This window comes from Brienomyrus brachyistius, chromosome 23 (genome assembly GCF_023856365.1).
Source record: "Brienomyrus brachyistius isolate T26 chromosome 23, BBRACH_0.4, whole genome shotgun sequence".
NCBI lineage: Eukaryota > Metazoa > Chordata > Actinopteri > Osteoglossiformes > Mormyridae > Brienomyrus > Brienomyrus brachyistius.
Genome location: NC_064555.1, coordinates 12,389,235 through 12,407,267, shown reverse-complemented (window position 1 = coordinate 12,407,267; position 18,033 = coordinate 12,389,235). Strand labels below are relative to the sequence as shown.

Sequence of the window (18,033 nt, the reverse complement as noted above, 5' to 3'; positions counted from 1 at the left end):
GTGGAAGCCCAGGAAACAATGAGATTATTATATCCATTTAAAGTTAGGGGTCACGTACAGTCCTGTTTTCCATAGTTTTCCATAGGAATTACCATTGATGTTCCCTTGAAGGCTAAAGTCACCTATCAACCTGAAAAGTATAACTAAGGCTACTTTCCACATGAAACTTGCAGAAAACTTTACATTTTTATACAGAAGAACATTTTCCCATAAACAAATACATCCATCAGCTTTAAATTAAGCTGACTACCAAATGGAGTATGGTACAATAGTTAAGAATGTAATAAACTGTAACAAACAGTGACAAAGAGTTAATTAAAAACATAATGTAACATTATCCACGGTATTGGACAAAGTAAGACCATGTAGCACAGGTAATTCAGTCTTTAAATGAGTTAAGATTATTTTTAATTAATCTCTTGAGGTGCACTCAATTGAGAATGTCCTGAGAGGTGCCATATAGCTCACCTGAGAAGAGCTGCTTTGTGGGGGCAGAAATCTGTGCCTTTTTGGTGACACGGAAGGCCTGGTCGGGGGAGCTGGACCGACGTGAGGTACAGAATCCTGGCACTTTGCGCACCCCCTCAGGCAGGGAGGGAAACTGCAGCACTCGCAGTACATCCACTGGGTCTAGGGAAGAGAAAATGGACCACTGGAAAGGTCAGGGATCATCACCATGACTACTGGCTATGTGTCTGATGGGAGGCTCTGAATACAAGTGCTCAAACTAAGGAGGTTAATGTTGCAGGTAGAAATAAGCTGTTCTCAGATCAGGCAGGTCCTGTGCAGTACATTTTTAAAATACATCTTAATTGTTATTGTATATTTTTAAATAAATCTACTCAGCACTATAAGAAATACTTCCGCATACTAAAAGAACAAAGAAGCAACTCAGATTTTTTTTTACCTTTTAAGTATAAATAGGATCATTAAAAATTCCTAACTGACACCTTTCAACAACCTTTTATAATCTATAAAATATTCCTGAGTGCGTGATGACATAAAACCACCCAGGGCAGACCTTCAAGTGACTGGAACCTGAAGGACCCCAGCGGACCCCATGATCAGTATCTGCCTGTACGAAATGTATCGGGGGCCTGCTTTGACCAGCTACGGGCATCGTTTCAGACAGCTGCTGGTACGTCTGGCCACTTCTGCTCACTGCAGACTGAGAGCGCTAATGATAGGGCGTGACATCAGGCTGCGCGCTGCCCTCTCCAGCTCCGCATTCCAGTCTCAGGCGCATCCAGGATGCTCTATTTTGAAGCCTTCATTTTAAACCTGCCTTTTTTCCTGTACTTTGGAGCTCTTCTCATTAACCTGCACATACTGCATCAGCAGGCCATAAATGCAGGCACACTGAAAATAGCCAAGCCCACCTACCCCTACCAGAAGTTCAAACTGGGGTCACGGTTCAGCAGGTCAACATTCCCACTACTTCAAAGCTTTGCTTCACTTCTTAAGAACATGCTATCCAGGTCACACACCGATGGGCCGCCAACTGTTTTCTTATGCAGAGAAGACTGGCTTTTATCGCCATGTTTATAAGATTCTCTGTCAATTTTAACATCAGAGTCCTATTAAAATCTCAACTCTGAGACACAGCTGACAAAAGAGAGACAATGAAACTCTGTGCTCATACTGCAGCCATACCAAGAACGTTCTCAGGTCTAATTTTACTGTCAAGCACAGTTTAATCAGACATTCATACAGAAACACAACCGAACTACAAACGTGAATAATCTATTCATCCACTGGGAACTGTGAAGTTTGAGACTAAAAGAAAATATTGTTCTCCCTAAGTCACATGTGTTTCTTCCTGGAGTCTACAGACAGGCAGTCAAGATTATTGGTGCCTCTAAACTGTCTGTGGTGTGTGACTGTGTACACATAAGCCATGTAAAGTACTGGAATCCTGGCCAGTGTCTCCCTGCCTTGTCCCCTATGACTTGAGACAGGGTCCAGGAACCCCTGTGAGATATGGATTTGGAAGTTGGATAGTTATATTTAGTCTTACTAAGTTTGTCACCAAAATTAAATATTCTTTAATGACAGTGATTTTTTAACAATTTAATATATAAAAATATCCTGTGGAAAGTAGAGTTTCCCTGGGCTATTTTGAGGGACAATTAGGTTGATGTTGGAAGCCAGGCAGGGCATGAGCGGACCGGGAGAAAGTGATATCGCAATGCTACATTAATCCTAAAAAACAGACATGACCCGGGGGAGCGATCCAGACTGCCGGCTGAATATGATGCTATCAAATCCCATTAGTGTGCAGCACACAATGTGCACCTCTGTTCCTTGCCTGTTCACATCTGCCCGCCAGCTTTTCTACCAGAAAAGTAGTAAGTATGGAAAATGCCTAATGCTAACATAAAGCATACATGCTAAAAACTCAGAAGGGTAGATAGCCACGTTTTCCCCGCTTTCTCAGTGCATTTCAGCTATATGTAGGAAGCACTCTCATCCACTGTGCCTACAGACACTCTCACTAATTCCAGGATTATAGAGAAGAGAGCAAGCGTATCCCTAGAAATACAACTGACAAGAGGCCAAGCTAATCTATAATTAGCAGATGAAAAAGGCCACATGTGTCTTTACGGGAAAAGTGCAGCTCACTTCTATTTTTTGTCATTCTGTCCACCAGATGAGAATTGGTACACCTTACATGCTTTCCGTATAATGTATGAACCTAAGAACCTAAGAATAGCATTAAAACAGTATTGACAGAAAGATAATTTTTTGATGCATAGATCATTTTTTTATCATACAATCAAATATCACATCAAGTGAAATTTAGAATTTCTGAAAAAAGGTACAAACGAACTTTTATTTATCAGTCTGACAACATTTTTATTAGACGCTCATGCTACACCAAACAAACATATACAGGCACAAGCACACACCACCAATAACCACAAATATCATTGTCTGATCTAAAATCAACTCCAAAAGAAAGGTTTTCCTAAGCCAAATATTCCATTACACATACAACTCTAGCTTGATCACACACTGTGTGTACACAAAGACTTTATGTGTAGATTGATAGCCCAACAGCACACAGTGGGAAAAGACTCCTCACACACAGACTGATTCAGCAGACCATGGCTCATTGACACCACAGGTCACTGTGAACACCCGTTTAAACTGAAGCAAGCTCTGTAAAATTCCCAAAATGCCTCCCCCTTCACCCTTGCCTTCTGTAAAGGGCCTTCCTAATTCTTTATGACACCTTAATGCAACAATGTTAAATATCAGAGACACAAACCGCATGACACCTTGACCTCTGACCTCTCATCTTCACATAAACATCCATTTATGACTGAATGAGGGAGAAAGTGCTATAGAAAAAAACGGAATTTGAAATTTTAGTTGTATGGAAGAAGATTAAGAGACATTAAGGGAAGACACAAACATACAAAACGGCAACATTTATAGAAAGTGCAGATTAAAACAACCGAAAATGATGATGGAAGGGCTGTACTTTCAAACACAAGGCCAGGCATGAATTCGGTGTGTCCTCACTTCTCTATCGAAAGCTCAAGCCGACCACAGTAGCTAGGCGTGTGTGCACTGCTCAGGCGGAGGGCTATAATTCACGTTGCAGCTCTCTATTTATCCTCTATTTATGATGCCGAAAATGTGCACAGACAGAATATCCATCAAAACAAATCCCACTTTAGAAAGGGGTTATTAAGATGTATATAATATATATTTAATACCAAATTTCAGCATATCAGTAGGCAAGGTTTGGCTGGTGCAAACCCAGATGTGGAGGCAAAGTTCTAGACATTTCTAGCAAGTTCTTTAATAATCATTGACTGTGGTCTGCAGGGACAGGATGCACACGCATCACGTCTTTCCGATTTTTTTCCTGGGCATGTTTTTTTTAGACAAGTATGATGTGAAGAAAAAAGTCCCTCAGCACCGCAAACAAAATAAGTACAGTATCGTGTTTGTGAGACCGCGTTTATAAACACAGAACAGTGTTTTTATTTCATGTTTATTTACTTGGTTCAAAGACAGTGTTGGATGGTAGTTGAAGGCCCTGAAAGCAGCGCTAGTCACACAGGATTGTCCAGCCATGAGCACATGGGACAGCTTTGAACCAAAGAAGACCCTGTCTTTGTGTGATTGATTCAGACAAAGTAACAATAAAAATGTCAGAGGTGGGAAGCAGGAAGGTAAGTGGACAGAATGACTCCACCAGGCAGATGAAACAGCTTCTCAAGATTCATCTGAAGGGCATACTAGCACACTATCTATAGGATGAGGCTGGAGGCAGGACCAATGACCTCCATTGCCATTAAAGGCATCACTGGCAAAAGTAAATCCAGAGTGCCAGCATGTACCAAGTTGCTGGTCTGTTGGGGCTCCCAACCGCAGCACTCTACACACAAGGTGGAGGCTTTCACCACAAGTTGATTGAACCAGTCGCTTCATTCCCTGCCCAAACTCATTCATACTGAAGCTGAAAGGTATGGGGAGGGAGAGCTCAAAGCTAAGTGGGGGTCGTTGGAGTTATATGATTGAAAGGGAAACAATAAAATAAAGATAAGGCTCTATGCTGCAATTAAGTCAATTTTCATAATAACAAGCAATTCTGTATAGTTTGTAGTGGAAACTCCCATTTCAAAACTACCCAACAATTAAAAATGCCTATAAAGAGGATTTTTTTCAATAAGAAAAAAAAACAATTATGAAATAAAACCTTAAGTGTCAGACAGAACCATGTAAAGAATTTCCTGTTAGAAGAAGGCAAGTACTGTCTGCATTTTGCTGAAAACGCCTCTAAGCAAAAAGTTCAGACGTTTCAACAAGACCCACTTCTTAATGATTATGACACTTATATTTCTAGCATATGATGTGTGATATATTATAGCTAAAAGTTCTTTGTCTCTGGATCATCTCAACTATAGTAAGTTTCTAACTTTCACCTTCTGAGATTATTGCTCATAGTGCATCTGAATCAACAATACAATCTAACCTGAAAGCAGGTATATAATCACCTGCAAGTGACAGGAATCTAGCCCCCCCCCCAGATCCCTGCAACTCTGAATACAATTCTGAAACAAGTGGTTTCAGAAAATGGATGGATGGGTGGGCGGCTGGATTGGGCAGGAATTAAGCTGCCAATAACCTCTTGCAGGAATTAACCTAACCATGCCTGTTCTTTGCTAGAAAAATAGACATATTAAGGACATATCGCACTTATAATAAAAAAGCTCATAATAAAAAAGTAGCTCAGTAAGGAGACAGGTACCATCAACACTGCCAAAATTAAAATGGCTGAAGGCTAGACATAATCTTGGTTTATTTTTGACCGCCAACACATGGTGGCGCTACTGTGCAATCAGACAATTTCCTTAAGGTGCCATGTGATTGGACAAGCAATCGTGCATTTCTATTGTTTTGAGGGACACACTGCAGTCAGCTTGGAAAGGCATGGCTTGATACGATCACACTGAGTCATATTTTCTCAAAAAGCAATTCAGACAGAACAATAGGGAAGAATGCGATAAGGATTCATATAAAACAACTCAAACCAAGCATGAGACCTGTCTTCATTCTATTACTCCATCGTAAGCTTCCTCGCTCCCAGTGTTGTCGTATAACAGCTAGCAGGCGGATACTATAAAGACACTAAACTTCTTTCGTAAAACTTGTCCTGATGAAGAAGTAACAGTTATTCGCTATGCCTAACTAGCACTGAGTAGCCTTGGGTCATAAAAGTCTGCGTGTTTTATCCAGCAAGAGAGTCATTTTAAATACAGATATACAAATTATTATAGTTACATATTCAGCATATAAAATAGTAATAACATATTAAAAACTGTTCATACAGAATTTCATATTCTCTCTTCTCAGTATGATTAGTTTTTTTTTGTTCAACAAATTTCATATTCTAATGAAACCTCATTGGAAATATAGCGGTTTGAGAGATGGATATGTGAGAATAGGACATGGAGTGCCCTCTGGTGATGGAGACGGGGTACTTCAGGAATAGGAGCAAATGAGAGAGCTTGCGTAAAAGAAATGGCAAAAGTTGAGCAAAGAGGCAAGGTGAATTGGTATGTACTGGAAATGGGTACTGAGAAAATGATAGTAATTGCAGCAGTGAACACTTGGATGTCTGAAATTCCCTACTTGATTAAATTTAGAGTTATAAGCATAAATCAGGCCCAAACAGATACATACATGCTACCTGACCTACACACTGAGCTAAATACACAGAATGGGGAAAGAAAAAGCAAATATGCTTATCTCTCACGCACACACATTCAGCCCAAGACAGGCACAGTGTTACACTAGAGGTGCTAGAAGCCGGACACACAAACACAAACACTCACATACCCAAGCCAATGTATGCAGACGCGTCAGGCTACAGCCCAACTGCACAGTGCTTCCTTTCACTAGTTATGTTACTTTCAGGCAAAGAGGGTGTATGTTAGCAAGAGTGTGTTATGGTTAGCATTAGTAAGGCAGACTGTTCTTTTACAATGGCCTCATTGAAGTGAAGCTGAGAACATCCACGTTAAAAAAAATATCCCCCAACTAAATTTTCAACACAAAAAATGTTTTCATTCCCCTGTCTTCTCTTATTTTCTTAACAGGGTATTACGTCCTTCTGTCCAGTTACAAGAAACTTCCAAATTAATGTAATATGCAAAACTTTCCACATAGTTCCACCAGCAGTTGTACAACCTCATTCATTAGCATAGCTAAGCAAAGACTTTGGTATAATTCGTTATAAACCCAGGTCATACAGTCTAAGCAAAGTAAACCTGCTATTTAAGTATGTCATGCAATTATCACTGTAGGCACCTCAAGACGGAGGTAGTAACTATCCAGAGAGAATGTCCATCTTTCCACCAGCTTAGACTGGGCATTGAATTTCATGATAACTTTATTATTCAAAGACAAGCATTTGGCAAATCACATACACATTGGAAAAGAGAAGCAGGGAGATACTCCGCAGGCACTTATACAGAAACACACAGGCCTATATATGACTGTAAAAGGTACTTCAGGGAAGTGTCACGGCTGCGTGAAACTCAGAAAAGAGCCGCTCCGTTTTACAAATGAATTGTCACAAGCCGAACACTACAAAGCTGACATGCACACTGACACACTAACACATTCACTCGAACTCTCTCCCTGATACGCTCATGCGCAGAGAACCGTACTACCGTATAATATCTTATTCATTAAAAAAGGAAAATATTCAGACTTCCGCCTCCAAAATACACACGGGAGCTAGACGAGAAAAAAGTAATCGCTTCTGAAATCTAAAATCGGAACATGAGCCAAAAAACACACCGTTTGGTAGGAAAGTCCACATTCTATGCGTCTACTGTACGATCTCATTACTCTTATCATATCTATAAAAAAAAATAAATCCGTCAAGTGATCTTCGGCATATGCCCGGTGGAGCAGTCAACAGTTGCAATTGGCATGCTGGTAAATCTACCAGAATTAAACGAACTGTGATCCCTTAAAACTAATATTATGTACCACAACTGATTAAATCATTATTCCGATTATGAATATGTAATGGGTCTTTTAAAACGCTATGTAATAAAATAATATTAGTTATAATTCAAACAGTGTGCTGTGAAATAGTATAATTTATTGAGACAAAGTCATAAATAATAACAATAACATTAATAATAAATAAAATACATTAAAAGTGCTTTAGCTCTTCGTTTGAACTTATGAATAGTGCCTCTGTGTTAAAAATAGCCGAAAAGCTGCAAACGGGAAGTAAGAGTCTAGCGGTCAGAATACGAATTGCACCGCTACCTCGCAATCGTTCCTTTTCACGAAATTCATCGAAAAACTATAACCACAAAGTTTCAGTGTGTAACGTGCGTACGACCCATGAAATGATAAAAATTAAGTAGATTAGTAAATCCACATAATTGAAAATTAAAATATTATCAATTATACATGAAAAACGTGAAAAATGTGTAGATATGGCAACAATATATGTGATTTGTGTTGTGCTTTAACCGTGAAAAAAGTCGTTATCTAATTGATAAATTTATGGGTCCCTGCTTGTATTTTGATCTAAAAACTAGAACGCTAATTTATACGTTTAAATAATAGACAGGGTAAATTGTGTAAATTGTACTGTCCAATTCTTCACTGAATTCGAGAAGATCATTATCCAGAAACAGCGACAAAAATTTGGTTCATTTTAAAAGTGCAATGTAATTATATTAATCTTGCGTTACTGAATGTCATTGCGTGTATTTATGCTGCGGTAAAAAAAAAAAAAAAAGTGACAGGCGCACTTTCATAAAGTACCTGAACGTAACCCCAGATGTAAGGCTGGGTATTAGACCCGCACCGTCCTACCCCATGGCCCCCATCCCTGCAAAAAACGCTGCACTAGCTACCAGTTAGAGGACACCCTTTATTATAGGATGAAGACTAGGCTATAAATTCACAAAGTAGTGAAACATAGGAATACTAGGATTCTTTGAGTTTTATATAAACTCGATTAAAACTAAATAACAAAAAAAAACAAAAACTTGTCTTGTGGCCAGTGTTTGCAGTGATTGAAATGTACATATGCTATATCAATTCCTAGCTGGCAGCTTGCTGGCACGCTTATGCGGTACCTCAGTCCAATTGCTATACCATCAGCAGATTAGAATGACAAAACTGTGTGTAACAAAAAGTGTGTTAAAAATTAAAGAAAAAACAACTTATGCATTTACGATCACGGGAAATGCCAATGATTTGGCACTCAGCTGCTTATTAAACTTCATTCACCTGTTAATTCCGCTAACTAACTGTAACCTGCTTCGGGAAATCAAGTTTCATACCTGTTACAGACGCGAGCAAAAATCAAGAGGTACGAACTGCGAAATACATTTTGGTATCTATTCGATGCAAAGAAAATGAATGTCCTTTAGTTACTTACATCCTTTTTTGCTGTTAAGAGTCTTACCTGCATGGGTCACAGTCGCGTGACACAGTACCAGCGCCACAGTTACCAAGGTGACAGAGGAAAGGTCCACGAGCCAGGGTCTTCGCTTTTTCCGAAATAAGCATTCTTGAATATCCATACTGTCTGAAGACTGTTTGGCGTCTAACTGTGGCTGTCAAGTTTTGATATTTTAAATTAAGTGTCCCCGTCTCACAGAAAGTCAGTCGATATACTTTCGACTGAACTTCCTGTGAGGTGAAAAAATAAAAACTACCACCTTGAAATAGCTCACACTTGCTTAATATTTACAATAATTAATTAAAAATAATTGCATGGGAAATAAATATTTTATTTAATATTGAACGCCTAACGCTAAAGTCCCATTGAATCAGAAAAGTGGATATGAGTACCGAAAGCGGAGAGAGCAGAGAGAGACTTAAAATGACACTCTCTCTCGTTCTCTCTCTTTCTCTCTCCCCTTCTTTCTCCCACGAAAAGTGAAGAAGCGTGTATGTGCGGACGGAGAGAGAGTGAATGAGTGAGAGTGCGGAGAGAGGGAGGGCTCGAGCTCGCGTGCGTACATGCGCGCGGAGCACACGTAGCTTACGTCTTTAAATGACAAAAAGGCAGGCCTAGGAAAGATAAGAAATAATGATGAAAAGTGGTTAAACTGTCATTTTATTTTCGCTTCAGTACTGTCTGCTATTGTTTATTTATAATAAGCAAATTATTATTTGGCTTGTCTGTATTAAGGGATGTACAGAACATGCAACTTCAACTTCAGGGTTTTATATAACCAGTCACCTGTGTCACTTTCGTACCTGTACTTTCGTACTTTCTATTCCTGTCTTTGTAACCGTCGTCTTTATTCCCCTCTTAATTCCCCTCATAAACTGGGGACAAAGCCCCCTAAATATGAATGTTTTGTATGTCTGTATGCACATTTTTCCGTTCGTAGATCTATCTGATAAGACAATCGGACCGGGTAGAACCGGTGGGTCCTTGGAATTATTAAGCGGACCCTGGCGACCAATCAGCGCGGTCCGCAGTTCAGGGGCTCGTGGATCCTTTCCGCTCAGATCCACGTCTCCTTTGACGCACCCTATTGGATGTCTCATCTTGCCTGTGCACCCTGATAGGTCAAAACCTCATGGCGTAACTGGAGAGCCAGGTGCCGCAAGATGAGGCCGATAGGTGCACAAGTGTAGTGTACAGGCTATCCGGAGGTGCGCGTTAGAATTTTATCTTCAGCCATAGAATTAACGAACGACGGTCAAAGCAAAATTCCGACAAATATACAATAGACAATAACGCTTAAAGCATTTCTAAACGAAAAAAAAAACTTTAAACAAAAACAATAAGGATCCAGCAGCTTCGCTGATTGGACGCCTAATAATACAATTCCTCTATAAATAAGACGTACCCAAAAGCAGTTCCGCAAGATGTTTTCATCTTTATGCAAACCAGCGTATGTTTATTTTCATGCGTAAATTATGTATTTTATGGCTGTTTGCCACGAAGCAGAAAAATCACCTATGTATTTTTCATATTTTCCATTCATTGCCTTAGAGCTGATTTTTGTTCATACATTATCAAAGCCTTAACAGCTACACCCCCTACAGTGCACCTGGAGTGCCACACATTCACCTGCTGAATCATGTACATATTGGCTTTTGCTCTTAAAACAAGGAACAAGGAGAAATCCATTAATCACATTGCTCCGAGTGATTCTGTTCAACACTTCCAGGAATTAAATGTCAGTCAGCAGGGAAAAAATCCAATTTGTAATGTCAATCATTCTTATGGGTGCAAGAAACTCTACTTTTACAATTTTTTCACAGGTGGGAGACTACTGACCACTTCATACACAACTGTGCTTCTGGACTGAATGATAGTCTGGGTCACATGTACTTCTCCATACCTCGTCAAAGGTAGGTGTAGAGAGGAGAACTGTCACATTAACCACAAGAAACCACCCCACATCCACCATGACCAATCTCCAATTAAGATGACAGTTCAGACTAAAAAATGTATGTTTAAAATTTATTGCTGTAATTCCAGCATAATTATACGTCTTTCCCTCACACCCGCAGACTGATTTTATGTTCTTGGTTGCAGATGTTTTAAGATGTGTTGTGTTGTGTTACACACTGTTCACACTGTGACGTAACTATTTTAGTGATTATGTATGAATTTAGGAGAAAGAGTAAGCAGCTAATAATTGAGCCGCCATTTGATGTTTTCTGCCCTTTTCTCAGTCCCTCTCATTTCCTTCATTCTGTACATTTTATGGTGTCCCTGCTACCTGCTGTTTTGTTACACTCCGGTATATGGAGGGTTTTTAAAAATATGGAACCTTTAGCTTCTGCCAATTGGTGTGAACCAGAGACCTCAACATTTAAAAAATGCGCCTGAAAAGAGACAAGATTTCTTTGTTTTTATCTTTACTTATATCACCACCGATACACGTGATAATTGTCAGATTTACGGCAATTAAAGTAAAGTATTATATATGAAGCATCTCTTTCACTTCGATTGCTATCAATTCTATTCTCACCAAACACCATGAGTAACTTGAGCCACTGTGGGATTGCTCATCTCTAGAAGTGAAATCACTGGGCTTGGGTTTTATTTTGGATACTATGGCATTCAACTATAATTCCCAACCAAGCACTCTTGCCCGCTAGGTTTCGACTGCTGAACCCGCAGGATGTAAAAAGAGAAACTTGGGGAGAGCCACAGCATGTGTTTGTATAGCAGATCGCCAGGACACAGTTGCCTCTGTGAGTCTTTGCACTGAAACAGTATAATTGCAACTTTCCCAGTTGTGTGGTTCTGCCATAGACACAGAGCTGCATAAGGAGATTAAAGACCATGAGGGAAAAAACAACGGTATGGAGAGAAACAGTAAATTGGAAATGATGACATCTGTGAGCTAGACTGCTGCTTTATAGCTCTGCTTTCAAGGAGAGATGCTTTACTTCAGAAACAAAACAAAGCATGGACCTTGGAATGAAAGGTACATTGAAATGGACCATCTTGGGTCAACAAATCAAACAAGACATTGAAAAAATGTATAACAGAAAGAATGGAAGCTAATTAACTTTCCCACATTTTACAGTTGTTTTAATCATAAATGAAGGCTTTGAAACACACTAATAAAATAAGCATCTATCCTTGTTATTGAAGCCTTTCCAGCCGATTTGAAGGTCACTACAAGATATGAATTACTGGATAATTCCTAACACATGGCATCTTGAAATAATGGAAGCTACTAATTCATCCTTTTCAAATTAAGGCCTTGCCCCGAAATCAGAGGGTCTCCCAGGCAGGATCTACCACCCAAGTCACAGTTTTCACACCCGAGCAAAGCAAGTGCATCAGCAGACCACCTGGCAGCACCGGCATCATCCATGAGCATTGCATTAGAGATAAACCAATTGTAGGGTTGATTGTGCGGCAGCAGTGGGGGGCGAGAGAGTAGAAATGTTTGCCATAGAGACAGACACAGCAAGTGCTTGTGGGAAGCCCTGCTATTTCCGAAAAGGAGGACCTTGTAATTACAATAAAGCAACCATACTATATAGCTCACTTCCTTGAAAGCTCTGTATTTTACTGGGCAGGGCTGCAAACCATGCATACACACCCTACTGGCCACAACACACTGAAATAGATCAGAGAATAAAGAGGTGGAGCAGGGGGGCTTCACGCACTGGTGGGGGTTAATTCAGCACATGAACTTTAAGTAGATTTCACTGTATTCTGAACACAGGCACTGTTAAGTCAGATTGAGAAGGAATTTGTGAGAAAAAGGAGATTCAGAGTGAAGATCGTGATTTTGGGATATGACCTTGCACACACCCCTAAAAGAAACGCCTCAATCACAAATAAATATCAGCTCCCAAAGAAAAAAGTTCCCGTGTTGGGGTGTGTGTGGGGGGGGGGGGGGGGGGATGGGGGGGCGGACCTGGCACTCATGTGGCTGCCACTGTATAACTGGTCTCTGTGTGGCTGTGGTGTGTGTGTGTGTGTGTGTGCACAGGGTGGGCGGTGCAAGGACAGCATGCGTCAGTGCATCTGTAGGATCTGTGCAGCACTCTGTGTTTGTGTACGTGCATGTATTTTGGGTGTCTTATATGCATGTTTGTCTCTAGGGTTTGGCAGTTGTGTCTGTATGTGAGTCTAACATTTTCCATCCATTAAACCCGTTTCAGTAAACTCACAGGGCATTAAATAAGCACCGCTCACAATTAAAGATAATTTTGCCAACAACTTAAATAGCAATCACATTCACTACTATTAATAGTGGTTGGTCGGCTGTAATATAAAGAAGCATATACTTTTGTATGACTTAATCACGATTGTCCTTATATGGTCATTATAAAGATCTCTGCAATGCAGAATGCAGGCTCCTTTTGTTGAGTTTGTAAGCTAATGTCTCAATTAGGTTCAATACGTCATAATAGTTTTTTCACATACAAAAATACGTCATAATAGTTGATGCAATTTCTAGTGTATAGTTTAATATCAGTCATACAAAAAAATCTGACAGGAGACAAGGTGAGGCGGAGCTGTTATCGCTGGAGCATAAATGTTTAAGCATAGTGGTGAGAGAGAAGTTTACTGGGGACACAGGAGAAGGTAAGAGGGCGAGGGGGACTTTAACTGGCAGGTTGGCACGGAGGTGCGCAGAGGTGGGGACAGAGAGAGAGGGCAGGGCAGGAACGTGTGGAAAGGTACAGGGAGGAAAAATCATAGGAATGAATAGGCTGAAGGAGGGGGGAGTACAGAAGTATTTGCAAGGAGAGAAGCTATGAATGAGGGCCATTGATGTAGAGGGTGAGAGGGATCAAACACTATTTGTACAGGGAGATTCCAGAAAAAGAGAGAGGTGGGATAGGAGGGTGGGGGCACTCCCACCGGCCCACCAAGGGATGCCCGTCCCCGAGGGGGGCCCACAGCCCAGGTCTCCGAGAGCCCACAGGTTTTCCAGAGGATATTTTCATCGACGGCTGACAGATGGCTGAGGCAGCATAAGGGCCGACCCCGCGAAGCCAGCCGTGACTAAGCTGGTGAGCGAAGGGGCCGCGGCGAAAAGCAGCACGCCGTGGTGACCGGGGTGGGGAGGAAGGCTAACACGTGGCTGGGAAAGCAGGCGACAGCCAGCGCTTGGCAGAAATGTGGGCTTCACAGGGAGAGCGACACAGGGAAAAGAAGATGGTCATAAAAAGCACAAAGCGAGGGCGATGTTCAGGGCACAAGCAGACCGTGACCCAAATTAGTTACGTCAAGTTGTTAAATAATCAGTCACTTTTCCTGTCAATCAAAACATGCTAATATTTCAGCATTTTTCTGTGAAGAGCATGTTTAGTTCTGGGCTCTGAATAATGTCATAAATAGACTTTGCTTCTCTATCTGACAATAAAGATCATGGATAAAAGCTCCGTAAATGCAGCTGCAAATAGCATTCTTGCGCTCCTCACGAGGTTGGGGGAGGGAGGGGTGGTCTGCCTAGAGTGCAAATTCACACGTCTGAGAGGTCAGGTAGGGGTGCTACACTGACATCACAACACAGAGGGCCCGTACCCACAGGGATGTAGCTACCTAACTCTGGCCTTATTGCTACCAGAAGTTCCACGTCTACAAACACACAGCTTCAGACCCTGGCCGACCACCTACCAAGCCAGAGTGAGGACAGAGCATATCAATCAGGTACCCCGATTTCAAATAAACAGTCGCGGATGCATTTGTAGTGGGGTGAATGGAGACCCCAGGATGGACTGGCCTATACTAATGGAAGGAAATGGGACAAGCGAAAATGGAATGTACCACTGAGGTGTTGAGGAGGGGGGCTGGGATGGCAGGCAAAAATTTAGCAGGAACAGAGGGGTCCTTTGTGAGAGAAGAAGAAGCAGAGACACTAAAGATATGAGTTTAGAAGGACAAGGAGAGGACAGCTGGCTCCGTGGCTGACCAGGGCGAAGGAGATCCGTGGGCATGCTACTTTGACCTGGTGACCCTCTGACACAGCGGCCCCTCTGCCCAGAGCCATAACAAAAAGGGCCAATCTAATCAGTGATAGAACCAACAACCAAACAGATACTGAAAACAACAGAGAAATTCAGAACATCTAAGCTGTTTTTTCTCTCCTCCTTCTCCACTGGCGAGGCATCAAAGGGGATTTGCTGGGTTGCATCCGGTCTGCAGTTGTGCATTCAGCCATGGATAGTTGAATAAATAAATAACAATAACATAAAAGTACCCCTCCCTGTCCAGTCTTCCTTCCCGTCGTTCATTCTTTGTTTCCTCTCATCGCTTCAGCACATTTCCTACTGATGGGAGGGGCTCCTCTTTGCCGTCACAGGGCAGGTACCGTGCGGCCTAATAGCTAATAGCTAAGTCTACGACTGTGACTATGATGAGGCACATCATCAGTCTCTTCTCACGGCAATGCTGCACAACACTCAGCATGCAACTGACATGCCAGATATACTTCCTATTTAATTTCATTACGATTCTGATTTTGTGTCAGAACAAAGTTTTTTTGTGCATTGTTTTACGCTACATCATTAATTTGGGCCGACGTAGGATTACCACCTGTCTGCCCTGCAGTCTTCCCATTGCTTTCTTTCAGCTGAATACTCTGCAGCTCAAACTGCACCCAAAATACAGTTTACGCAGCGAGTAATCAGTGGTCAGGCACACACCGCGACTGCAGCGCAGGAGTCAGTGATGTTACAAGGAAGTACCAGGAAAAGGTGTTTTTTGGAGATGGGGAGGGAACCAAAATATATAACAGTTTTTGGCACGGAGAAATATTCTTTGATCACTCATTATTCCTAAATATATGCAGATGCACCCAGAGTCTAATATTCAATCAGCGTATAATTCGATGCAATACAATGCAACCCCTAGGTGGGATTTGGTATGTGTCTTCTCCTGGAAATTAACAGCCTTTTGGCAAGAAAAAATGTTCAACTCAAAGTTATACCCTTGACAGCTGCACAGGGTAGAAGGGACATAAGGATGCATTAGTATGATTATACTAACTAGTTTTAAAACTCAACAAAAATTAATGGTGAGTTAAAAAAAAAAGCAAAAGGAGCTGAGTATCAGACTCACCAACTCTGGTCAGCTGGCTGGAGTGAGATTTTCAATGAGACAAGTCTGCACACACATTTACATGTATGTAAGAGTTTTATTACCTCATAAACAGTCTGTATGGTCTGCAAGAAGCCCCAATGCTTTTGTTGTAGCTAATTTTGGGTTTATAATGGAAAAACACAGATTTTCCGTAAGATTTCTTGCATGAGCGTGAGAGTCTGAAAGCGTGTCACACCAGATGCGTGAGAGCTGGCAACCCTGAGTAGCGTTTGAAACTGCCACATGTAATTATACTATTTCCACCTGTGTGTGACAGTAGCAGTAGAGATAACCAGGTTTGTTTCTTTGCATGCAATGTTTTTAGATTCACATTCTATGGATGTGTGGGGCTCTTTGCGTTTACGAAGGCTACCTAAGTTTCTCTACAGATTAAGGGCAGTCACCCTGGAAACTAACATGCCATCTACCAGCAATTCACACAGGGGAGTTTTACTTAATACTGCTTTAAAGAAATGCCAGTGTGTAACCCTAAAAGGCATTTCTTATGCTTGATACGCAGCAATAATATTAATCTAGAAAAATCAAACATTTTTGAGGGCAAGTTAAAAGGTGGTGGAATTTCAACTGGAGGATAAAGGCTTCATTTATGCATCACCACACCTAAGGGGGGGGGGGGGGGGGGTGCGTGGGGGAGAAGGGAGGGAAGGAGGAAAGAGAGGAGAGTGAAAATATGGCACTTTATAAGGATCCCAAGACAAGATTCACAATGAATTCTTGTATACTGCTCACAAGTGAACTAGAAAACCAAAGTTGCTGTTAAACTACAATTTAAAAGCTCTAAAAAAATTATATAAAACTAGACGAAAAGCATACTTACAGTGGCTATAAAATTTAATGTAAAACAAAACAAATATCTGATATAGCCAAGATTTCTCAAGACAAGCCATTACATCTATCAAATATAAATATATTTCCGTGTATAGACTAAATTCACTGCGTTTATAAAGCGAACTCCACCACCGGAGTTATGAAACAGAGGCGTTATTGTACGGCCGCCCCCTCCTGGTCACATTTTGAATAACACCCATTCGTTCTTCGAAGCCGCCGTTTCCGCATCGCTGTTACATCCCGAGTAGCTCAAATGTTTCGTTTTCCTATCGATCCGGATTCGGCCCATCATGAATGCAATTTTAAACAGATACGTCACATTATCTTATCGTTACTATGTAAATGGTCGTTAAATATAAATTTAAAATAAGGTCTTAAAAGTTATATATCGTTCAAATTAAGTTATGAGAGCCTACGCGCTTATCTTGCCGTTCTAATTAAGTCGTACTTTCACGCAAAACTTGTGTATGGGTAAGGAAAACATTCCGGTCAGTATTTTTTTTTAAACGCACACATACCATCTAGATCGTGTGTTTATTTCTAGAATTTAGCTTTATATAACACGTCAATATACTCATTATTGAGGGAAACACATGCCTATTACACACATGACTTTTTAGGACATTGAACAATTTATACAAAACAGGTTTTTCGTGAAGATTGAAGCCCCCTAAGAGGGAGAGTATTACAGCTCCCTCTGGCGGTGATATGAGAGAAGTGTCGCGCCACCGGTCAGTCGGGGCCCGGGGGTCCTTCTGGACTGACGACCACACCGTGCCTTTTCTCTGAAAGCGGAAAGCTAGGTCAAGTACAGAAATACCATTTTCTTGAGTATAAAGTGTTACAGTACAATTTGCCGAATCACACACCTATTTTTTGGAGGGGAAGGCATTTTAATATATTAGCAACAAATTCTCCATTATTAAAATGGCTACCTCTGCTTCAGAAACAAGATATAAATGTAGATGGGACTTCACTGTAGTCTTATCAGCAGAAGTTTGAGTATTACTTAATATAATAATCTGCTTCTAAAGAGGGATTTGTCTTTAGCAAGCTGCAGGTCCTCAGCCGTCAAATAATGAAACGGAAGTCTGAAATGG

At 41.0% G+C, this 18,033-nt stretch overlaps 1 protein-coding gene across 5 annotated transcripts in view; it reads right to left on the bottom strand.

Moving 5' to 3' along the window:
- col11a2 (collagen, type XI, alpha 2) overlaps nt 1-9,449 on the bottom strand; it is a 45,943-nt gene extending 36,494 nt beyond the window's left edge. For all 5 annotated transcript variants that reach the window (XM_048993244.1, XM_048993246.1, XM_048993245.1 and 2 more), the window contains exons 1-2: nt 8,963-9,449; nt 469-630 (exon numbers count right to left, since the gene is read on the bottom strand). In XM_048993244.1, coding sequence (XP_048849201.1) covers nt 469-630; nt 8,963-9,080 — 280 coding nt within the window. In that variant the 5' untranslated portion in view covers nt 9,081-9,449. The remainder of the gene's footprint in view (nt 1-468; nt 631-8,962) is intronic.
- Between the last annotated feature and the right edge of the window lie 8,584 nt (nt 9,450-18,033).